The sequence below is a fragment of the Ranitomeya imitator genome, chromosome 5 (assembly GCF_032444005.1).
Source record: "Ranitomeya imitator isolate aRanImi1 chromosome 5, aRanImi1.pri, whole genome shotgun sequence".
Classification (NCBI taxonomy): Eukaryota; Metazoa; Chordata; class Amphibia; order Anura; family Dendrobatidae; genus Ranitomeya; species Ranitomeya imitator.
Window position 1 is genome coordinate 262,278,249 of NC_091286.1, and position 26,312 is coordinate 262,304,560.

General features: G+C 39.9%; 1 protein-coding gene across 25 annotated transcripts in view; it reads left to right on the forward strand.

Annotated features, from left to right (window-relative positions):
* Window positions 1-26,312, forward strand: part of LOC138637428 (titin homolog) — a 1,151,517-nt gene that overhangs the window by 1,075,604 nt on the left and 49,601 nt on the right. For all 25 annotated transcript variants that reach the window (XM_069726100.1, XM_069726106.1, XM_069726124.1 and 22 more), the window contains 4 exons: window positions 3,397-3,444; window positions 22,596-22,643; window positions 22,743-22,778; window positions 22,996-23,034. In XM_069726100.1, coding sequence (XP_069582201.1) covers window positions 3,397-3,444; window positions 22,596-22,643; window positions 22,743-22,778; window positions 22,996-23,034 — 171 coding nt within the window. The remainder of the gene's footprint in view (window positions 1-3,396; window positions 3,445-22,595; window positions 22,644-22,742; window positions 22,779-22,995; window positions 23,035-26,312) is intronic.

The following is a 26,312-nucleotide window of genomic DNA, read 5'->3' on the forward strand; positions in this document are numbered from 1 at the left end:
TTAAAGATCTGCAATGTATCCATGAAAAAATAGGTCTAAGTTAACCTTTAACTGTGGTAGCTCTGCATGGTCGGACACAACCATTACACAGTGTCAGGGCCGGACTGGGACTAAAATTCAGCCCTGGCATTTGAAGTTACACATGCCCACTTGTCACATGGTGACTGTATAATATCTTTGTACACTTGTAGACAGGGCCGGTTTTAGACAAAGTGGGGCCCTAGGCAAAGTTTAAAATGGAGCCCCAAATGCTAACATATTGCACATCACACAAAAGCATTTTGGTTGTATTTACAAGCGCTGATTTCAGGCCACTAAATGAGTTTGATCGACAATATTGAAGTTGTTCAACGCTTGTTTCCCGGTCTCTGTCCACCAGCTGGAGAATAATGATGGGACAGAACGATCACTAATAGATCACTAACAGATCACCATACAGTATCATGTTATCAGCAGCACATCTATAGTTTACACCGGCGATGTGCTGCTGAGAACAATGATTTTTTCCAGCAAAAACAATCTGAATATGCAGTATTTTACTTGTTTAGTAAAATACACCCCATAGTCCTCCATATATTATAATGTGCACCACACCACAGTCCTCCATATAGTATAATACACTCCCTATAGTCCTCCATATATAAAAATACACTGCTCAGTCCTCCATATAGCATAATACACTCCTCATAGTGCACCATATAATATAATGCACTGCCATAGTCATCCATGTAGTACAATTCACTTCCCATAGTATAATGCACCCCATAGTTCTTCATATAGTATAACGTATTTCCCATAGTCCTCGATACAGTATAATGCAGCCCACATATAGTATAATGCAGCCACCACCCTACAGAATATAATGCAGCCACCCCAGAGTATAATGCAGCCACCCCAGAGTATAATGCAGCCACCCCATAGAATATAATACAGCTCCCTCTTAGTTTAATGTAGCCCCCTCATAGAGTATGATGCAATCACTCCTCAAATAATATAAATAAAATACAGCCCCCCATAGAATATAATGTAGCCCAAATAGAATATAATACAGCTCACCTCCCCACAGAATATAATGCAGCCTCATCAAAGAGTATGATGCAATCATCCCTCATAAACTCTAATACAACACCCCATAGAATATAATACTGCCCACCTCCCCATAATATATAATGTAGCCCCCATAGAATATAATGCAGCCCCCCATAGTATATAAAACAGCCTCCCCAATAGAATAGAATATACTCCCATAGTATATAACACAGCCTCCCCCATAGAATATAATATACCCTCATAGTATATAAATCATATAAAACCAGACTGAAAGTCAAAACAAAAAAATAGTATATATAAAATATAAAAATAAAAAGCCAAAATATATTAATGTGCATAAAAGAATGCCTTTATTTATATTTTTTGGCAAATTGCACTTAGTAATGTGCCTGGACTTGGAGCGATAATAATAAAATATTCTGTCGCTACTTTGACAGAAAAGTAGTAAAAATTCATAAAAATTCATACAAATTCATGTAGGACTTGGACCGTAATGGACATAAGACACCCTCAATAAACATAAAGCACCCTTAAGGTATACACATGTATCTGATGTATAGGTATATAGCCTGTGTATAACAAGGGGGGGACTGTGCAAAAAGTGCAAAAAAGTGCAAATATGTGGAGAAAATATATATATATATATATGTATTTATATAATAAAGTGGAAATGCAATTAAGTGAATAAATACAAACCAATAATCCAGATAATAAAATGTAAATGTATGTACCAATTCAACATATACCATATACTAGGAGTAAGGTGTATAAATACTATTGGGAGTAAAAGGGGGAGGGGGCTTATATGTATATTATACCAATAAGGATAAAACCTTAATCAAGAATAGGGTGGTAATACATGTGCCAATGTCCACCGTGATAAGTGCACAGTATAGCAAGGAAATAAAATAGTAATATATACCTACAGCGTCCATTCCTCCAAGTACAGCGCACCCCGACGCGCGTTTCGGAAAAATCATTCGTCCATAGTATATAGCAAAACCCGCATAGTACATAGCACAACCCGCAAATTATATAGCACAACCCGGATAGTATATAGCACACCCTGAATAACAGATAATACAGCCCATGTAGTAGTGTACAGCACAGCCCACACAGTAGTATACAGCACAGACCACACAGTAGTATACAGCACAGCCCACACAGTAGTATACAGCACAGCCCACACAGTAGTATACAGCACAGCCCACACAGTAGTATACATCACAGCTCACATAGCAGTATACAGCACAGCCCACATAGCAGTATACAGCACAGCCCATGTAGCAGTATACAGCACAGCCCATGTAGCAATATACAGCACAGCCCACATAGCAGTATACAGCACAGCCCACATGGCAGTATACAGCACAGCCCACGTAGCAGTATACAGCACAGCCCATCTAGCAGTATACAGCACAGCCCACATAGCAGTATACAGCACAGCCCACGTAGTGGTATACAGCACAGCCTGCATCTCTCCTCCCCCCTGAGAATGGCCCCACAGTCAAGTAAATAAAAAACACACTCCTCATCTCTCCTCGTGCCCGCATTGCTTTCTGCTCCTGTCTCGGTGGCTGCCGCTGCACTGCCTGGCACACAGTGAGTGCGCACGCACCCGCAGTGTCAAAAGCAGAGTGGGGAATGATGGGAGAGGGGCCATCAGCAGACGCTCTCTCCTCCATCATTGCATTCAACTGTAGCGGCATCATAGATGCCGTATAGTTGAATGCAGCGGCGGCAGCGCTGGTGGGAGGGTGAGTCGGCGTGCAGTGGCCCACTACTGGCACCGGCCCTTCTGGCATTTGCCAGAAGTGCCTGATGGCAAGTCCGGCCTTGCACAGTGTAGAGCAGAGGCACATTTATAAGATTATCTCAGCACAGGAACATGTTATTTAATACATCCAGTTGTGGAAATTATTATTATACATCTATTAATTACAATGCACTGTCTTTGAAGGACAACTTCTTTAATACATTTATTTATAAAGCAATTGCCCAACATATAAACTTGCAACAGCATCTTTAAGGATGGATTGGGTGTTTTGTAAAAATAGATAATCTTTGAGAAGAATAATAAATGTAGCAAAATCTTCACATACAAAATATAGTGTTCCACATAGCCATTTTATTTAAAGCCGAATTCAACGTGGTTTGCAGCTAAACCTAAAGAAATATGCGGCTACGTGGAAAAGTTAAATATGCCGATCGAAAGCAAACTTATAGCACAGTGCAAGAAAATAGTACCTTTTACAAAATATGCAAGCAAATATTCCCGTTACTTTTTACTTTTCTACAGTATGTCTATCCCGACATATGTAAATCAATATTATATTTTTTTCACAGGCCAGAAGGTCTTGAAGCCTGAAGGAGCAGTTCATGGAGAGAAGCCAAGTATGTAGCTTTCTAAGATATATACAAGAGCAAAAAAGATTTATTTGATTCATTTTCTTTATTGTACTATTTTTTGCTTTATTAAAACAAATGCATTTAAAAAAAAAATCACTACAATCTACATGGAAAAATAAGTTATTTTGTAATTGCTTGACTTATCTTGTATTGATTATGTGTTTAAAGGGAATCTGAGGTTGGAATAGAGACCCTGATTAAAGCGATGCAGCACTTATTTTACTGGGTGCAGCAGATGTGATAGAATCACAGTTTTCATTTGTTCAGATCTAGTTGAGTTCAGATGTTAATATAACCCCATCCACACCACAGCTTTCTGTGTAATATTGTATAGTGACAGAGAGCTGCTAATCTGTGGTGGTGGATGCTTGGACTAGGATGCACATGGCCAGTTGTCCTGTTCTGATAATCTCCTGTTGATAAAACATGAATTGTACTGAAATAGCAAAACGCAGCCCAGTAAGTGACACATCCCTGGAATCAGACTCTCTTCCTCTACAACATGTTGCTGTTTGTTAACATAGCAAAAACCTGCTGAAAGACTCACTTTAAGGGCTTTCCCAAATTTGTAAAAAATGAAAAAAGGAGGAGAAAAGTGTGCTAAAAAAAATTAAACCTTTCCATGTTAGAATCATCACTGCTAAAGCACATTGATCCCTATTAGTCTTTGTTTACTGATCTGTAACAATGATATTACATCAACATGTGACTGTTGCAGCCAACCACTAGCTTAGAGGACAGGTTACTGAGGCCAGTGATTGACTGAAGTGAAACAATACGTTGACGGATTTCATCAGGTATATGAAGACAGGTGACAAGCACATAAGCAGCATCACAGAAATGTAGTGGAGCTATTGACTCCAGTTAGAATAACAGACTCGTTAGAAAAATGTGATGATTCCCAGTGCAACTGGGATTGGCTGGGGCTCTAATGGTGTCCTCTGGGAAATGGATCTAGATATGTTACATGGTTTTCATTTATATACAAAACTAAAATGTGACTGCAATATCAACAGAGTCTTAATAACCCCTTCCCATCATAAAATGTTGGGTCACCATGTAGGGAGCAGGCTCAGGAACTGAGCCCACACTGTATTAGGCAATTGCCAGCTTTATTGCATATCAAGCCTGCGATTACAGTGACCTGAGAGCTCTCTGATCATCGTAGTTTAACTACTAAATTGCCACCTTCAATCTATGACAGTTGCATCTGTATGACATCAGTGCCGGTGCAAGCAATCACATGCTTTTATTGGCTCCACTTGATTCAATCATGGTGAACCATGACAGCCGCCATCTTCATCCTCCTATGATACCTACTCTGTGGGTGGACTCCACAAGAAAATGTATTTTTCACTACATACAGCAATAATATATTGTATGATCGCAGGTTTAAGTTCCCTAAGTGAACTAAAAAATATAAAATAACGTTTTAAATGTATGTATAGAATATAATACATTCAAATAACCTTCTCTTCCCTCCTTAAAAATAAATAAAAAAAAAAAGAAATTTGCTATTGTTGAGTCCAGTTAATCACAATATAAAATGTCTGTAAAGCGCTTTGAAATTAATAGTGTTAGATAAGTGAGTAAATTAAAATAAATGCTGCAGGGAGAAAATGAACTTTTTTCCCCCGGCAGTGTTCTGGTTTCTTCCTTGGGGGCAGCGCTGGCGCTGGTTCAGTTACCGCTCTGAGTATACAGAGCTGAAGTTGTAACCGTGACCCCGGCCCTGACTGAAAGCTCTAATGCACAACCAGCGTCAGTCAGGGGCAGCCATCAGTCTCTATATTCAGAGCAATGACTGAACTAGCAATAGCTCCGCTGCCAGTGAATTAGTGAAGTTCATTTTCTCTATGCAGTGTTCTGCTAAGTACGGGTGCCGGGCGGGCTAGTAATGCCATGAACCTGCAGATTAACCCCATATCTGAAGGTTAATAGTGTTTTTCCTAGTGACAGGTTCCCTCAAAGACATTATGGGTCAAAGAAAATAGCAACAAAAGCCAATCTTTTTTTTATAATTTCCTGATTTAAAAAAAATTTTTTTTAGCCACCTAAAAAAATATATCTATAACAGTACCAACATGAAGAAGAATATTATTGCCTTGTCATTTTTTCAACACAAGGAACACCGTAAAAACCAAAACCAAAAGACAATTATGGAATTGCATTTTTTTTGCGCAATTTGAATGGTGCAACGAATGTTGCTATTCAAAACTACAACTTGTCCCTCAAATAATAAACCCTCATAAGGCTATATTGATGTAGAAATAAAAAAAATTCTGACTCTCAGAAAAGGTTTAAAAATGAAAATGAAAGAATGGAAAGGGGTTGAAGCAAAATAGGTAGGACAGATATTTAATCTTTCATGTAAAATCTAATTATGGAAAGTTGTCAATATTCTATGAACAGATTATTTTCTGTGCTTCTTTGTTACGGCGTGCAGCTTACTATAGAAAAATGTATAAATTTCAATTATGTTTACTGTATTGAAAACTTTTATCTGTCTCTTGTAAACTTTGTTCATTTTTTTAACTTTATACGCTTTGGCAGCTTTGCAATAACGCATAATACATTTATTCAGTAATTTTTGCCTTTTCTTGTCCTACCGAATGCTGTGATGAAACATTATGTATTTATTCGTATATTAAATACAAATCGTTTACCATTTTGTGGCTTCGCTATTGCTTACAAATATGGAAAGGAGCCCTGTCATTTTGGTATAGTTTTTGTCAAGGTTGCCAATCATATTAAAATCGTTGTTCATTACTTTGACAATTCCTTCTCAATTGCCATATTGCCCTACCGAACATAAAAATAGCCTGTACCCTCTTCCGGTGCTAGAGTAATTCCAGAAATATCTGTGCCAGGTCTCCCGGGGCTTATGTGACATTATGTCATGTGAGCCCTGCTGCCAATCATCGACCACTAATGGGCCGCTTCATTCTCACTCTCTCTCGATGGGACATAACTGACATCCGGAGGGGGCAAGAGATCAGCAGCAGATCTCACTTATTTAAGATGTCAGTTTTGTCCGAAAGACGTAAGTGTAGTCATTGATTGGCTGCAAGGCTCACGGGACATAATGTTTTAGTTCCAATGGGACTTTACGGCTTGGAAAAATGGTGACCAGCGGCCGCCATTTTACTGAATTCCATCTGAAATGAGTCACAAAAATTAGAATTTTGGTGAATGCAGAGTTTTGTAATTGTTGAGCAGAATTTAATTCCACTTAAGTATATTCTCTATTACATAGTACAAAATCTGATGGATAAATTGTATTAAAAATTGAATTGAGCCTGAACAAATACTTTGCGAATACTTTGTCTCCTTTCATATTGATTGCGTGTCAAGAAGACTGTACCCTTGATCTAGCTGCATGTACTGTAAAATACAAGAAACATTTGAATTGTCTTGAGCATAATTATTACGGTATGTCAAATTTGACTTTTCTTATTTCCACTGGGCAGACAAATTAATTAGGCTACATAAAGCAAATTAAAAATGTTTTCAAGTCCTTGAGTATCGTTGCTATTGAGTGTTGATTAATTGCTTGCATGAAAAAAATCTAGCTTTTAGCAAATATTAATAACAATATAGAATGCATTATGTAATATTTGAGACATTATTATAGTCATTTATAAATGTGAAGCTGTTTCATTAAAATAGCGGAAGCACTACTGCTATTTTAAGCCTCGTGTATAATATCGCGTTGCAGATACTTGTTATATAGATACATCATGTCAAAAGATTTTTTTTGCCAACACTCAAGCTGAATTCCATGTGCTTCTTCCATAGAAATAAGGCTTCTTCTGGGCTATAACATCGATACCTTATCCTTATGCTAGAATCACATGGCAATATGAAAAAAAGTCCGATTTTCATCCATAAAAGTGGGACACTTTTTTTCTCACTGGTGCAATGTGTATACAATCCGTTTTTTTTTACATTAGTAACTATTAATATTTTACAAAACCATTTACAGTTTCCTATGTTAAAGAATTGCAATGTATTTGTAAAAATTGAATGTTATACTGTGGCTCCTATTGGCATCTGATTTTTTTTTCTCACATCTATAGACTTGAATGGGTGTCACATCCAGGAAAAACGTGCATGCTGCGATTTTTACGCACATGCAGATTCAGTCAGTGAAAAAAATTGTATATCTGCACGGATCCATTGAATAACAGCTAGCATTCGGACCCAAAGTATGTGTTCCACGAGTAGAGATGAGCGAATATGTTCAGAAAATGATCACCGAATCCGAATGTGCCATATTCATGCCAAATTTATGTTTGATGATCGGTCCCGAACATATTCGTTCATTGCTACTTCCATTGACTCCAATGACATTCGGCTGCATTCCGTTAATATGGAAAAAACTATATTCGGCGCTGATCACTATGGGAACCGAATTTTGAAACATTTACTCAACTCTATTTACGAGCCTTAGGATCATCTCTGTCAGTTTGTTAGGCATCTAACCCTTTCAGATTAGTACATTAAAAGCTACATTCATTATTAATCTAGGCATAGACATTGGTCTCTATAAGTTGCTATGCTGAGTACTACATCTTGTCCAGTTCAAGTGAATGGTCAATTCACCATGACTATGTAAACAAAGAAGGAACTCAGCAATCATAGAAGCATCATTACTTATTCTTCGGGCTGATCGGCAGAGGTCCCAGTTAGACTATCAATGTTATAGTCCCCATCTTATTCTAGCACCAAAATATTCACCCACAGTTTATAATTCAGAGGGTGAATGCACTCACAAAATCCAACATAACAAAATAACAAGCTAATTAATAATTGGGTCAATAAGAGGAAGGGTCCTTTTCATTGAGGTTACAAAGTATGCCTACATAGGGGTGACAGTACAAGTAAAAGTATGAGTAAAACATGCAGAGAATGTACTGTATATAAAAGTACTGCAACAATTTAAAACACCATCAAAAATCATATTTTTTCTCATTGATATGATATGAAAGATGATTTGGCTCCAATTACAAAACAGTTGTGATGCGAACAAAAACTGAATGATTTTTTGAAATACATAAGACAACCTTTGTTTAACCACTTGACTTACCTAAATTTACTTTTAATAGTTTTTATTCTTTTCCTCCACTTATTCCATGAGCCAAAACTTTTATATTTTTTCATCATCATAGCCATATGAGGGCTTATTTTTTTTTGAAGGGATGGGTTGTGCTTTAGAATGATATTCAACATATTAATATGAGATAAGCTGAGAAGTGGAAAGAAATTCCAAATGCTACAAAATTGTGAGAAAAGAGAAATTCTGCCAAAGTTTTTGAGTTTTGTTTTTACAGCATTCATTATACAATAATAGTTACCTGGCAATATGGTTGTCCAGGACAGTATGATACCCTATATGCATTTTTTTTCATTTAACTAATGAAAATAAATTCTGATGTTTGCAAAAGTATTTTATGTGCCGCCATTTTCTAATGCCCCTAGTGTTTTCATTCTTTGGTTTATGAGGCTGTATGAGGGTTTATTTTTGTGCCCTGAGCTGATGATGTTACTAATACCATATTGGGGTTGATACATTGCTTTGATCACTCATTATAGCATTTTTGGAGGGGCGTTTCATTGGCAAAAAAAACACAACTTTTAACTTTTTTTATAACAGCATTTACAGATCAGGCAAATTAATTTTATATTTTGATAGATTGGACTTGTCTGAATCAGAAGTATAAGGCAGAGTAAAACTGCTAAATTTGCTTTTGTTCTTTTTGGCAAGATGGCATGCAGGGAAAGGAGATAAGTTACATGAAAACATAGCTTTGATTAGTGATGCCATGCTGTGCCAAAAAATGAATGATGCACATTTCACTTAAAAAATTGTATTTGTATGGAAGATTTAATGCTAAAATCCCAGCTTACAATGGTTGTCAGTCACTCTCCTTAATATGAAATGATGCATCACATCTGTCACCAAATGTTAAGTAAGTTTAGTGAAATAACAGTAATTATAATAATACTAGATGGAGGCCCGATTCTAACGCATTGGGTATTCTAGAATATGCATGTCCACGTCGTATATTGCACAGGCCATGTAGTATATTGCCCAACCACGTAGTATATTGCCAACCACGTAGTATATTGCCCAGTCACGTACTATATTGCCCAGGCGCGTAGTATATTGCCCAGCCACGTAGTATATTGCCCAGCCACATAGTATATTGCCCAGTCATGTACTATATTGCCCAGTCACGTACTATATTGCCCAGCCAGCCACATAGTATATTGCCCAGCCACATAGTATTTTGCCCAGCCACATAGTATATTGCCTAGCCATGTAGTATATTGCCCAGTCACATAAAATATTGCCCAGCCACGTAGTATATTGCGCAGCCACGTAGTATATTCCCCAGTCACGTAGTATATTGCACAGCCTGCATAGTATATTGCACAACCCGCATAGTATATTGCACAGCCCGCGTAGTATATTGCACAGCCCGCGTAGTATATTGCACAGCCAGCGTAGTATATTGCACAGCCTGCGTAGTATATTGCACAGCTCGTGTAGTATATTGCCCAGCGCGCGTAGTATATTGCCCAGCACGCGTAGTATATTGCCCAGCCCGCGTAGTATATTGCCCAGCGTGCGTAGTATATTGCACAGCCCACGTAGTATATTCCCCAGTCACGTAGTATATTGCACAGCCTGCATAGTATAGTGCTCAACCCACGTTGTATATTGCACAGCCGGCGTAGTATATTGCACAGCCCGTGTAGTATATTGCCCAGCCCGCGTAGTATATTGCCCAGCGTGCGTAGTATATTGCCCAGCCCATGTAGTATATTGCACAGCCCACGTAGTATATTCCCCAGTCACGTAGTATATTGCACAGCCTGCATAGTATATTGCTCAACCCGCGTTGTATATTGCACAGCCGGCGTAGTATATTGCACAGCCCGCGTAGTATATTGCCCAGCCCGCGTAGTATATTGCCCAGCGTGCGTAGTATATTGCCCAGCCCACGTAGTATATTGCACAGCCCATGTAGTATATTGCCCAGCCCGCGTAGTTTATTGCCCAGCGCGCGTAGTATATTACACAGCCCGCGTAGTATATTGCCCAGCCCGCGTAGTATATTGCACAGCCCATGTAGTATATAGCAATGTGGGCATCATATCCCTGTTAAAAAAAAAGAATTTAAATAAAAAATAGTTATATAATCACCCTCCGTTCGCCCCTGGATCCAGGAAGCGTTTACCGACGCTTCTCGCGCGCTCCGGTCTCAAGAGTGCATTCTCACAAGACCGCTACGTCATCATCTCGCAAGATCGCAATGCATGGACCGGTTACCGGAGCGTCGCGAGGAGCGGGAAAGGCACCAGAAGGTGAGTATATGATCATTTTTTATTTTCTTTTATTATTTTTAACATTAGATCTTTTTACTATTGATGCTGCATAGGCATCATCAATAGTAAAAAAGTTGGTCACACAGGGTTAATAGCAGCGTTAATGGAGTGCGTTACACCGCGGCATAATGCGGTTCATTAGCTCTGCCATTAACCCTGTGTGAGCGCTGACTGGAGGGGAGTATGGAGCGGGCACTGACTGCGGGGAGGAAGGAGCGGCCATGTTGCCACCGGACTGTGCCCGTCGCTGATTGGTTATGGCAATGGTCGTGGGCGTTTTGCCATGACCAATCAGCGACTTGTATTTCCATGACAGACAGAGGCCACGACCAATGAATACCCGTGACAGAAAGAAAGACAGAAAGACAGACAGACAGATGGAAGTGACCCTTAGACAATTATATAGTACATTAATAGTAATATGAAAGATATAGTGCTGCTTGTAGTGATTCAAAATATAAAATTGTAGTGTCATTGTTTTTTTAACTTTTGCACATGAATTATGATGTAATGATTTGTGCACATAATTATCATTAAGGGGAAATTGAGGCCAGCTATATATTTTCCCAGAGGTGGACATGTCATTGGTGCAATGCAACCTGTGCATCTGCACACCGGCCCACTTCCATCTCCTTACATTATGATACGCTATTGGATTGCATGGGGCCCATATATTGTTTTTGTGTGGGGGCCCTCTTCTGTCTGTGTTTACCCTTGTAGTTCCTCTTAACCAGTTCACACCCAATCCTGTTTTCACCTTCATGTCCAGGACAAATTTTTCAATTCTTACCAGTGTCATTCTATAAGGAAATAGCTCTGGAACACTTCAATGTATCCCACTGGTTCTGAGAAAGTTATTTCTTCACATATTACACTTCATGGTAGTGGTGATATTTGTTCGATAAGACTTGTGTTCATTTGTGAAAAAATCTAAAATTTCGCCCAAATTTAGAAAATTTAGCAAATTTCAAATTTTCAATTTTTATGCCCTTAAATCAGAGATATGTCACTCAAAAAGTTAGTAAATAACATTTCTAAATGTCTACTTTACACCAGCACAATAAGCAAATACAACTGAAAGTAGGGAGCAGATTCTCTAAATGTTCTGTTGCTAAACTGACAGCCATTATAGAGAATGTTCCGAATCACACTCCCAGGACACAGCAATTATCCACATGGGAGACACCTTAGACCACATTGTAAGATGGCACAACTGTGCCCAGAACAAATATCCTGCTTGTCTCACCCTTATTTTCTCCCCTGCTTTAAGTGGGGACTGTGGGGAATTTTTGTGTGTTTTTAAATGACAACTATTTACATTACTTAGTGGCTTTCCATTTGGGTTCATTGAGAGTCATTTAGATAAATCATTTCAAAAGAAACATTGACATGGCAATTTATTTATTTATATATGACATATGGACAGAAAAATCGTTGGCGTAACCTATACAACTGCACAGAGCTGAAGAGATACGGGGGCCCATTTCCACCTCCAAAACAAGTGAAACTGCAAAAGATGTGTCATTGGACTACAAAGAGCCCATAGGTTGATCTTGTGTAGGGGTATTTTTTGACTGTGTCCACTCCTGAAACTACATATAGCACATTAAAGTATATCCAGTGCCAAATTCTGTGAAAACTAATCAATTTAGCTTTACCATATTTCTACTACAGTTTTATAATAAGTGTGAAAGTCTGATGGTGTGATAATTCATTCTCTCGAGGCACACTTCTACAAAAATCTGCTTTAGAGAATATTTCTAATATGAAAATGAATGAAGTGAGCCAATTAAGCTGCAGTAGATGTTAAGTGTTAATATCTTTTCTTTTCTGTTGTTTTTACTTATTATTTGCAGCTATAACAGTAAAGAGGACAAGCAAATATACACATTTCCACTGGCACCTAATTAACAAACTTGTGTTAACTGACGGCCTTTAAAATTCAATATTACAGTGGACCTACAAAAATGAATTAGAAGCCTAACACATGTTTGCCTAATGGTCTAGAAAATGCTACATCATTTAGGTTGCTTTATTTGCTGGGCTATCAGCCAAACACGTGCAAAGCATTAATAGATTAATCAACCATCTCAATGGTATTCTGTTGATATACACAACTGACAGTACCAACATACGGTAAATTGAACGGTTTTGCTCATCGGGCAATCACTAGCCATACATGACTTTCTAGAAGAAACCTTGTGATTTTATATCACATAATATAGTATTACAAAAACTTGCATGTTGATAGTATTACCATTCTGAATATTCAAATAAATGATAGACATTGTAATTAGGAAACAGACAGAATTGCAGTCATGTAAGATCTTGTGGTTTGGATAACGGTTCAATAGACTTCAAAGGCATCAGATTTGTCAGGGTAGACACTCAAAGTGAGCTGTGCTAGCAGGGCAATCTGTTATAAGCAAAATTAGTATACAAAACATTTTAGTTTTACTAAAAAAGTAAGTCAAAGTTTGCCATTGTTACTGTATGCAAATTGCCTCTTCAGAGAGAAAAAGGACTTGTACTCTATCCTACCTGTTGGATCTACTTCCTGTCTATCTACTTCCTGTTGGAAGTAGCGATTCTGCAGGTGACAATCAACCCTTTAGCGAGTCTTGCAATATGATTTAGGATAAAAGCCAAACCAGAATCCCAATTTGCAGACACAGTGTTTTGGTCTATTGGCCCTTGTCAGTGCAAAGTATGAGAACTGATTTGGCTAGATAAGAGGCTCTGAACTGATGTCTAACGCGTAACATTTCTCCTTGTGGAAAGTGACATACCGGCTCTGGCATGCCAATGTAAGGAGGCTTATTTGCTGTGCAATGCTCCTCTGGGAAATGTAATATGCAAATTGCCTCTCCAGATAGAAAGAGCACTTGAGGTGATTCCGCATGTGTTCATTGAACCCTGCGGAATCACCACGTCCAATACATTGGACGGGTGATATTTATCATGAGGAGACTGAGCATCTCCACAAGATATATAGACATGCTGTGGTCTGGAAAGACGCGCCGCATGTCCATATCCGCAAGGAAACCGCAGGTGCCGGTGCACGCATAGTGGAGATGGGATTTCTTGAAATCCCATAAACTATGCTGTAACATCTGGCCACCGCGGGTTGGATGCTGCAGATGTACGCATCGTCCAACCCGCAGCATTTACTGACCATGGGAACATACCCATATGCCCCAGCCATTGTTTCTGCTCACTCATGTACCAGGAAAATGAACAGGGTGCTGTATTGGTGTGGTGATAATGGATGTAAAATATGACTAATAAAAAATAAATGCAAAGAAAATCAATACAGTCATTAACACTTTGTCAGGTGTGCAATTTGCATACATGTGGTCACATGCCGACTAGACATGCTTAGCCTCACTCAATTCACTTATATGAAATGATGCAATGCACGTTTAGGCATAATTTGGCCAGAAGTAAGCAAATCTCATACTTGTGGTCTGCTCTCGCTGCTGTCACTAGAGAATACTGACAGCTTCTGATGCATCCAATGTGAGGATTCAAAAGTCTGCAGTCCCAATTCTACTGTTAAATCAAATCAATATTAGGTATGAACACCATTTGTCTTAAAAAAAAATATATATATATATTTTTAGGTATACTTGCATATGGTATGTATTTTGCAGGACTATAGTCAAATGTATGAGAAATCAGCAATTAATTATACCAAACAGGTAAAAAAGATCATTATTTTCATATGTATGTTAAAACAGTCATTGAGTAAATGAGAAACAGCTTGTAGGAGGTTGAAAACTCATTGAGGAACAGCTAAACTCTGCTTCAAAAGTGATTTTATGGAAGACAGTTTCGTATCACTGATCCAATACCATGGCATGACTTAGAACATCAAAAAGACACAAGGCATACTGCATTAACAAGGACTTTCGCAGAAAAAAATTTGAAACAACCAGAGGTTTCCATAAGTGCTGTTCATGCCCTTTTAAAGCATCAAAGATGCATTGGTCCGCCTAGGAACCTCAGTGCAACAGATGAAAGACACATCATACTTTTGAAATCAGAAGATGTCCATCAGTGATATCAACTGAAAACTGGCCACAAGCAGTAGAACCCAGCTAAACCCATATAATTTTCAGAGAAGTTTGGCAAGGAGTGGTCTTCGTGGAAGATTTGCAGTAAAAACTGAATCTTCAACATGGAAACAAGAACAAGTGACCCAACTACGCACAAACATGTAAAAACTGATGTGTAGAAAAACAGCAGCAGGTTCTATCTTATAAAAGCATTCTTCCACAGTTGCCTAAAACACTTGCCCAATATATATACAGTTGTGCTCAAAAGTTTCCATGTCCCACTCATGGTTAGTGGATGGGTGAAGCCATTTATTGTCAAACTACTGTGTTTTCTCTTTTTAAATCATAATGACAACCCAAAACATCCAAATGACCCTGATCAAAAGTTTACATACCCTGGTGATTTTGGCCTGATAACATGCACAGTAGTTGACACAAATGGGTTTCAATGGCTTTTAAAGGTAACATCGTTCTCTGTCATCTGTTTGCTTGTAATCAGTGTGTGTACATAAAAGCTGAGTGAGTCTCTGGGATCCAGACAGACTTTGTCATCTTTCATCCAGCCACTGACATTTCTGGATTGTGAGTCATGGAGAAAGCAAAATAATTATTACTGGATCTATGGGAAAAGTTAGTTGAACTGTACAAAACAGGAAAGGGATACAAAAAGATATCCAAGGAATTGATAATGCCAGTCAGCAGCATTCAGACTGTGATTAACAATCAGGGGCTCTTTAAAATAAAAACAACGGTCAGGTAGACCAACAAAAAACCCACAAAAAACATTAGCTGAAATACTGGACTCTCTGAAAACTAGCAGTGTGGCTATTTCAAGATGCACAATACGGAGGCACTTGAAGTTAAATGGGCTGCATGGTCGCCAGAAGAAAGCCATTTCTCCACAAATGCCACAAAGTATCTCACCTACAATGCGCAAAACAGCACAGAGACAAGCCTCAAAACTTCTGGAACAAGGTCATTTGGAGTGATGAGATCAAAAGTGTACTTTTTGGCCACAACCATAAACGTTACATTTGGAGAGAGGTCAACAAGGCCTATGAAGAAAAGAACACCTTTCCTACTGTAAAGCACAAGGATGGATCGCTGATGTTTTGCGGTTGTGTAAGCTGCAAAGGCACATGAAATTTTCTCAAAGTGGAAGGAAAGATTAATGCAGCATGTTATCAGCAAATGCTGGAGGCAAATTTGCACTCATCAGCCCGGAAGCTGCGCATGGGAAGTACTTGGACATTCCAACATGACAATGTTCCAAAGCACAAGGTCAAGTCGACCTGTCATTGGCTACAGCAGAACAAACTGAAGGTTCTCGAGTAGCCATCTCTGTATTCTGACCTCAATATCATTGAGACACTCTGGGGAGATTTCAAGGGTGCAGTTCATGTTAGACAGCCCAGGAATTTACAGGAACTGGGGGCTTTTTGTCGAAAGAGTAGGCAGCTTTACCATCTGAGAAAATAAAGAACCTCATCCACAACTACCACAAAAGACTTCACGCTGCCATTGATGTTATAAGTGGCAATACACGGTATTAAGGAATGGGGTATTTGAACTTTTGATCAGAATCATTTGGATGGTTTGGGTTGTCTTTATGATTTAAAAAGAGAAAACACCGTAATTTGACAATAAATGACTTCACCCAACCACCAACCATGAGTGGAAAAAAAGTTTTGATGTCATCATTCATATTCTCTGAAAAAAGGCCAAGAAAGCAAAAAATCTGCTGGGGTATGTATACTTTTGAGCACAACTGTATATGCAGCTCTGGCAAAAATTAAGAGACCACTGCAAAATGTTCAGTTTGTCTGATTTTTCTCTTTATAGGTATATTTTTGAGTAAAATGTAAATTGGTCTTTTATTCTATGAACTTCTGAAAACATGTCTCTGAATTTTCAAGCAATAAATGTATTTTTTTTGGCAAAGAAAAATGTTCAATATAAAAAACCCAGTGCTTTCAGACCTGAAATAATGCAAATAAAACAATTGCATAATCATTTAGAAACAACAATACTAATGTTTGAACTCAGGAAGAGTTCAGAAATCAATATTTTGTGGAATGACCATGATTTCTAATCACAGCTTTCATGCGTCTTGGCATGCTTTCCACCAGTCTTTCACACTGCTTCTGGCACAAAAATGTAAGCAGTTCTTCCATGTTTACTGACTTGTGACTATCCATCATCCTCTTGATTACATTCCAGAGATCTTCAATGGGGTTCTGGTCTGGAGATTGGGTTGACATGACAGGGTTTTGATGTTGTGGTCTCTTAATTTCTGCCAGAGCGGTATATATATAGAAGGAAAGAAAGAAAGAAAGTGGTAAAGATGTGTAATATTTTACTTATGGATTTTGTGTGCCTTTGAAGTATAAAAGCATTTGCTATATTCCTATATTATAAAGTGGTTCTTACTTAATTGCAGATTTTTTAAATAACTGATTTATCATAAAATGAAAGGAAAATTAGAACACTACACTTACTAATACAGCTCTCCATGCCAGTCTTTTAATCTTTTACTAAACAATTACCGTATATACTTGTGTATAAGCCAAGATGCCAAGATTTTCAGCACATTTTTTGTGCTGAAAGTGCCCCCCTCGGCTCATATCCCCTTCCCGACCTCCGCTGTACTATTACAGCTTTGATGTGTGCTGCGGCGGTGAGCCCGCATCAAAGCCGGGACATGTCAGCTGTTTTGAACAGCTGACATGTGCCCGCAATAGCGGCGGGTGGAATCGCGATCCACCCGCCACTATTAACTAGTTAAATGCCGCTGTCAAACACTGACAGAGCCATTTAACCAACACTTCATGCCATCGGGTGGGAAATGAGTGCATTGCCGACCCCCGTCACATGATCGGGGTCAGCGATGTGTCGGAATAGCAACCAGAGGTCTCCTTGAGACCTCTATGGTTGCTGATGCCGGCTTTCTGTGAGTGCCACCCTGTGGTCGGCGCTATAGCAAGCCTGTAATTCAGCTACAATGGAGCGATCTGATGATCGCTGCTAAATAGCAGAGCCGATCAGGCTATGCCAGCTTCTAGCTTCCCATGGAGGCTATTGAAGCATGGCAAAAGTAAAAAAAAGTTTAAAAAAATATGAAAAAAATAAAAAAATATAAAAGTTTAAATCACCCCTCTTTCACCCTATTCAAAATAAAACAATAAAAAAAAAAATCAAACCTACACATGTTTGGTATCACCTCATTAAGAATCACCCGATCTATCAATTAAAAAAAGCATTAACCTGATCGCTAAACAGCGTAGCGTGAAAAAAATTAGAAACGCCAGAATTACATTTTTTTTTGGTTGCCGCGGCATTGCCTTAAAATTCAATAACGAGCGATCAAAAGAATGTACCTGCACCAAAATGGCATCATTAAAAACATAAGCTGGGCATGCAAAAAATAAGCCCTCAACCGACCCGAGATCACGAAAAATGGAGAGACGCTACGGGTATCGGAAAATGGCACAATTTGTTTGTTTTTTTTTAGCAAAGTTTGGAATTTTTTTACCACTTGGATGAAACGAAACATAGCATTTAGTGAACCTAGCAAAAAATCCAAACAAAGAACAAGTGTTGGATTGCATTTTTTTTACAATTTCACCGCACTTGGAATTTTTTTCCCATTTTCTAGTACACGTCATGCTAAAACCAATTATGTCATTCAAAAGTGCAACTTAGCTCGCAAAAAACGAGCCTTCCCATGGCCATATTGCTGGAAAAATAAAAAACTTATGGCTCTGGGAAGGAGGGGAGCGAAAAACGAGAACTCAAAAACAGAAAAGGGCAAGGTCTTGAAGGGGATACACGAATTATGGACCAGAAAGCTGGCAGAGAGGGGGAGCGGGGATCTTGCGGCTGTAGCACGGTTGACAGCTGCAGCTGCCAGCTTCCTGAAGACCTCGATATTCACCCTCTGTTGCTGCATCTCTGTCACATGGTACCGCTCATTAAGGTCATGAATATGGACGCAACTCCACTCTCAGGCTTGGAGCGCATATTCATGACCTTAATGAGTGGTACTACTTGACTGCTCAGCAAAGGAAAAAGCTGCCAGGCCTGAACAGAGATGCAGGGACATTCAGCGACGGTGCGAGGAGGGTGAGTATGACTGGGGATTATGGGGGAGGGCGGAGGAGGACAGGGGAGGACAGAGGAGGATGGAGGAGGAAGATGGGGGAGGACGGGGAGCTCAGCTGAGCCCAGCCATGCACACAAAATGAGATAGGGGTGTCAAGCATACAAAGTTGGGAGGGGAGAGCTGAGGCATGCATACAAGATGGGACAGGGGAGCCATGCATACAAGGATGGGAGGGGGAAGCCATTCATACACATACCGGGATAGGAATGAGGGGACAATACATATCTAGCTTATAATAGAGTCAATCAGCATACCCAGTTTTCTGTGACAAAATTAGGAGCCTCGGCTTATACTCGGGCCGGCTTATACACAATGTGCAGAATTATTAAGCAAGTTGTATTTTAGAGGATTATTTTTATTATTGATCAACAACTATAATAATAATAATAATAATCTTTATTTTTATATAGCGCTAACATATTCCGCAGCGCTTTACACACATTATCATTGCTGTCCCCGATGGGACTCACAATCTAAATTCCCTATCAGTCTGTCTTTAGAATGTGGGAGGAAACCGTAGTACCCGGAGGAAACCCACGCAAACACGGAGAGAACATACAAACTCTTTGCAGATGTTGTCCTTGGTGGGGTTTGAACCCAGGACTCCAGCGCTGCAAGGCTGCTGTGCTAACCACTGCATTACCGTGCTGCCCAACTATGTTCTCAATCAACCCAAAAGACTCAAATATCAAAGCTTAATATTTTTGGAAGTTGGAGTGTTTTTTTTAAAGATTTAACTATCTTAGGAGGATATCTGTTTGTGCAGGTAACTATTACTGTACAGAATTATTAGGCAACTTAATAAGAACCAAATATATTCCCATGTCACTTGTTTATTTTCACCAGGTAAACCAATATAACTGCATGAAATTTAGAAATAAACATTTCTGACATGCGAAAATCAAACCCCCCAAAATTAGTGACCAGTATAGCCACCTTTCTTTATGATGACACCAAACAACCTTCCATCCATAGATTCTGTCAGTTTATGTTTATGATCATTATTGCGTGCAGCAGCCACCACAGCCTCCCAGACACTGTTCCGAGAGGTGTACTGTTTTCCCTCCCTGTAGATCTCACATTTTATGAGGGACCACAGGTTCTTTATGAGGTTCAGATCAGGTGAACAAGGGGGCCATGTCATTATTTTTTCTTCTTTGAGACCTTTACTGGCCAGCCACGTTGTGGAGTAGTTAGAGGCATGTGATGGAGCATTGTCCTGCATGAAAATCATGTTTTTCTTGAACGATACCAACTTTTTCCTGTATCATTGTTTGAAGAAGTTGTCCTCCAGAAACTGGCAGTAGGTCTGGGAGTTGAGCTTCACTCCATCCTCAACCCAAAAAGGTCCCACAAGTTCATCTTTTCTGATACTGGCCCATACCAGTAACCCACCTCCACCTTGCAAGCATCTGAGTCGGAGTGGAGCTCTCTGCCCTTTACTGATCCAGCCTCTGGCCCATCCATCTGGCCCATCAAGTGTCACTCTCATTTCATCAGTCCATAAAACCTTTGAAAAGTCAGTCTTAAGATATTTCTTGGCCCAGTCTTGATGTTTTATCTTATGTTTCTTGTTCAAAGGTGGTCGTTTTTCAGCCTCCCTTACCTTGGCCATGTCACTGAGTAGCGCACACCTTGTGCTTTTTGATACTCCAGTAACGTTGCAGCTCTGAACTATGGCAAAACTGGTGGCAAATGGCATCTTGGCAGCTTCATGCTTGATTTTCCCCAATTCATGGGCAGATATTTTGTGCCTTTTTTGCCCAACACGCTTTTTGCGACCCTGTTGGCTATTTGCCATTAAAACGCTTGATTGTTTGGTGATCACGCTTCAAAAGTTTGGCAATTTCAAGACTGCTGCATCCCTCTGCAAGACATCTCACAATTTTGGACTTTTCAGAGCCCGTCAAATCTCTCTTCTGACCCATTTTGCCAAAGGAAAGGAAGTTGCCTAATAACTAAGCACACCTTAGGCCGGTTTCACACATCAGTGGCTCCGGTACGTGAGGTGACAGTTTCCTCACGTACCGGAGCCACTGACACAAGTAGACACATTAAAATCAACGCATCTGTTCAGATGTCATTGATTTTTTGCGGCCTGTGTCTCCGTGTGCCAAACACGGAGACATGTCAGTGTTCATGGGAACGCACGTATTACATGGACCCATTAAAGTCAATGGGTCCGTGTAAAACATGTACCGCACACGGACGTTGTCCGTGTGCAGTCCGTGTGCCGTGCAGGAGACAGCGCTACATTAAGCGCTGTCCCCCCCACTGGTGCTGAAGCCGCAATTAATATCTTTCCTGCAGCAGCGTTTGCTGTAGGGAAGATATGAATAATTGTGTTTAAAATAAAGATCTATGTGCCCCCTGCCCTCCCACCACCTGTGCGCCCCCCCACCTCCCCGCTGTTCTGAAAATACTCACCCGGCTCGCTCCCTCGCCGGCGCTGCTTCCTGTTCTGGCCGCATCTTCTACTGTATCAGCGGTCACGTGGTGCCGTCGATTACAGTCATGAATATGCGGCTCCACCTCCCATAGGGGTGGAGCCACATATTCATTACTGTAAATGAGCGGCCCCACGTGACCACATACAGGCACATAGATCTTTATTTTAAACACAATTATTCATATCTTCTCTACAGCAAACGCTGCTGCAGGGAAGATATGAATGGGGCTTCAGCACCAGATGCTGGTACGTGTGGTACCCAGCACGGTGCGTGTGGTACCCAATGGGCACATGTGTGCCGCACGTGTGCCACACTGATGTGCCACAGAAACGCACCAGCACACGGACACAGATAATTCTGGTACCAATTTTTCCGGTACCGGAATTATCTGGACGTGTGAGACTGCCCTAATATAGGGTTTTGATGTCATTAGACAACACCTCTCCTCACTACAGAGATGCACATCACCTGATTTACTTAATTGGTAGTTGGTTCTCAAGCCTGAACAGCTTGGAGTAGGACAACATGTATAAAAAGTATCATGTGATCAAAATACAACTTGCCTAATAATTCTGCACATGGTGTACTCGAGTATATACCGTAATAAGAAAGAAATGTTCATAGTCTGACCATATAAGCAAGCAGAAAATTTCTCACTATATTAAAATAGTTTTGACCTAGAAATATTTTGTTAATGCGCAGCTGTGACCCAAGTCAGTAACATATACAGACTCCATGTGCTTTAACACACATACTTTTTAAAAGCCCACATTATGGGTCATTAGGGACTTCACATTTTTAGCATTTTCCTGGAAATGAGTTATAGTTATAGCACCAGATGATGCACTTTTCTTGAAGTGAAGATTCACTAAAAAATAAGAATTAATTTTTAAGCAAAAACTGAACATTTTCATCTATACAATCTAGAGTGCTGTATACTGTGGGACAATAATAGACAAAAGACAACCAATAAAAAAATTGAGGAATTGCATAGAAAGTTGTCTGACACTGTCTTTATGTCAATTTATGCCATGGTTCCACACTAAATGAACATGCATATTTGAATTTTAGCTGCAAAGAATATCACAGAAGGAAAATCCAAGAAAAAGATAACTACAGGTAAGAAAGTATACCGTCTTATTGATAGTTTACACTTTAACTTGCTATGTTAATTGATGTATTAATTCTGCATTCTATTTTCTTTTTTTTTATTATTAGCAGCCAAAGTTGAAGATAAACCTGGAAAGAAAGAAGGTATTTTCTTAAATGTCCTTTATATTAGCAATGAAGGACCTTTTTATCATCTATGTGAAGCCAATTAGCTTGCTAAAGACAACTCACATTTGTTTATTGCGGATATTTTTAACTTTAGTGCATGGAATTCACTCCATAGGTTGCTTCTATGAATATTTATTTTCTCTGCTCATTAGGGGCATTTTTATTAATAGATTCATTATTCTTCTAATTGCAGCAAATGTAACAGCAGTAAAAGAAACAGAGAAAGTCACAGGTATACTTAACTTTGCTTTATAAAAACAATATTTTTTTAAGGTTAACACAAGAGTGTAAAAAAAAATAATCCAATTTTCATCAAGAAAAGAAAACAATTTTCCATCTGTATTGTCATCCTTATGCAATCCATATTGCATCTGTTTTTATACATCAGCAGAGAATAACAATTAGAAAAACAAGTAGTTTCCTATGTTACAGAGTTGTAATGTATCCGTAAAAACTGGATGATGTGAGCATGATCTGTATAGGTAAAAACAAATATAAAAATTGCATTAAAATTAAGCCCCATGTATTGCAAAAAAAGACAGAAAAAATATTTATATATCTGTATACAACAAAGGAAAACACCAGCGCTACCAATAGAAAAGATACCCTTTGCTGCTAGTATCAAAACAGCCAGATGCCAGGGCTGTCAATGTAAGTAAACAATATTAGTAAAACAGGATGATACCGCGCTAAAGGGAAATGTCTGTGCTGAGGAATCTATATACCAATAAATGGAGTATACAAAAGTTGCGCTAAAAAAAAAAAAATGGCGAGGGGAGCGCTCACTGTGTGATGTCACAAAAATTGTGGAGCAACACTGGGACCAAGCGGACAACTGACACGTTTCAAAGGAACGCAGTCCTTCTTCATCAGGGTTGCCTGCTGCCACCTGGCGCTGGCTTCCCAGTACTTGTTCCTCAGGATCAGCGTCTCATGTGCTGGACTTACTTTCCAGGCGCTCGGATCCTTGGTACCTCTGGCACTACGTCTATCATCAGACCTCGGTGAGTCAGACTCGTATTGGTTAGTGCCAACACCTCTGGTACCACGTTGTGCTCAGCATAATGTTTATCACAGTGCACTTATCCTTCCAATTTTTCCCATCACATTTAGCAGAGACTCAGCGGGTAGTTTATTAGTAGGGGCAACTTTTGTATACTCCACCTATTGGTATATAGATTCCTCAGCAGAGACATTTCTCTTTAGCACGGTATGATCCTGTTTTACTCAGGGGCGGACATACCGCCGGTTCAACCGGTGCAACCGCAGCGGGGCCCAGAGCGGGAGGGGGCCCGACCCGACGGACATACATGGCACGTCGGCAATCGGCATTGTTGTGACTGCTGCAGCCTGCCGCTGCATGGATCATTTTGTAATGAGCGCCAGGCCAGCGCCGCGGTACCCAGCGAGTGACATGACCGCTGGTGAAGAAGCTCAGAAGCTGCCGTGCCCGGCGCCCGCCACTGCCCGGAGTCTGCAGAGACCATCTGTCCACAGTCCGGGTCTGGAAGAAGGAGCCAGGAGCAGGTGAGTATCATATTTACCTGTCCACGATCCACACGCCGGGTGCCGCTCCATCTTCCCGTCTCTGCGCTCTGACTGTTCAGGTCAGAGCGCGCGATGACGTATAGTGTGCGCGCCGCCCTCTGCCTGATCAGTCAGTGCGGAGAGACGGGACGGTGAGGACCAGCAGGCAGGCAGAGACGAGAGTCGAGCCGAGGTGAGTATGTCTTTTTTCTTTATTGCAGCAGCATTTATATGTGGCGCCGGCACAGGCGTTATATATGGAGCAGGAGCATCTATCTATGGGGCCATAATGAATTGTATGGAGCATTATATGTGGTGGCACAGCTTTATAGGGAGTCCATATAAAGCTGTGCCGCCACATATAATGCTCCATACAATTCATTATTACCCCATAGATGCTCCATCCGATGGAGCATCTATGGGGTAATAATGAATTGTATGGAGCATTGTATGTGGCGGCACAGCGTTATATGGAGCATCTATGGGGCCATAATGAATTGTATGGAGCATTATATGTGGCGGCACAGGCACAGCGTTATATGGAGCATTATATGTGGCGGCACAGCTTTATAGGGAGTCCATATAAAGCTGTGCCGCCACATATAATGCTCCATACAATTCATTATGGCCCCATAGATGCTCCATATTATGGAATGGATGGAGCATCTATGGGGTAATATTGAATTGTATGGAGCATTATATGTGGCGGCACAGCGTTATATGGAGCATCTATGGGGCCATAATGAATTGTATGGAGCATTATATGTGGCGGCACAGGCACAGCGTTATATGGAGCATTATATGTGGTGGCACAGCTTTATAGGGAGTCCATATAAAGCTGTGCCGCCACATATAATGCTCCATACAATTCATTATGGCCCCATAGATGCTCCATATTATGGATGGAGCATCTATGGGGCCATAATGAATTGTATGGAGCATTATATGTGGGGGAACAGCGTTATATGGAGCATCTATGGGGCCATAATATATGGAGTGTGCAGGCGCCGGAAAGGTCAGAGAGGCCCGGCTCCTGCGCACTGCAGTACTTTGCTCTGCCCTCAACAGGGCAGACAAAGTACGCCTGCGCCAGAGCCATGGCTGAAGATCAGAAGAGGACGTCTTGAAATGAAGATGGGAGGCACCGCAGCGGACCAGAGACACCCATCTGACTGGACCAGCAGCGGGACCGCAGCTGGGTGAGTATAATCTAACGTCTTTTTCTCCTCTTTCAGGTAACAGGTAGAGAATGCTGTAGATAAGCCTCTGATGCCGGTGGGCTTACCTCACCCGCGATTTTCGGGGTGACAGGTTCCCTTTAACTAAGTACCATATATTATTTTCATTCACTATTGCTGTTATTTATTTACTGCAAAGTATTCAATCAATATGCTTCTGTCTGTTTTTTTTCTGTTCAGTGGCCAGTGTGAACATGCGCTTACATGCAGCATGCATACCAGTTTCTATCCTAATTCATATCTTTAGGGTTTTTTTACAACTGAAAAGGGACTGGATTAAAAATGGTCGTCCATCATGAACTACACATGTGGACTCCAAAAGTAGAAAGAGTGTATGACCTTTCAAAAGAGTATTATGCCAAAATGTTGTCATGATCACTTTGATGAATTTGGGCGTTTACATGTAATTTTGCTTTCTATAATAATTAGATAACTACTGAAGTGATCTCCCCAAAAAGAATGAGAACTCAGTAACATTTGTGAATAAATGGCATAACTTATCCATTTAGTTTTTTAATATAAATAATATTAAATTTAAAAATGAAAATATTTAAAGGTATCTAATACTATTTAATTAAGCTCAGTTATTTTATGAAAATATGCTAAGCGATTCTGTACTCAATGAACATATACTGTATGTCTCAATTCATCATTGCATTTGCTCCTGTTTTTGTCTAATTTTGTTTATTTTGCACCTTAATTTTTGTTTCCATCCAATTCATTATTCTATTTGTGCCCCTTTTTC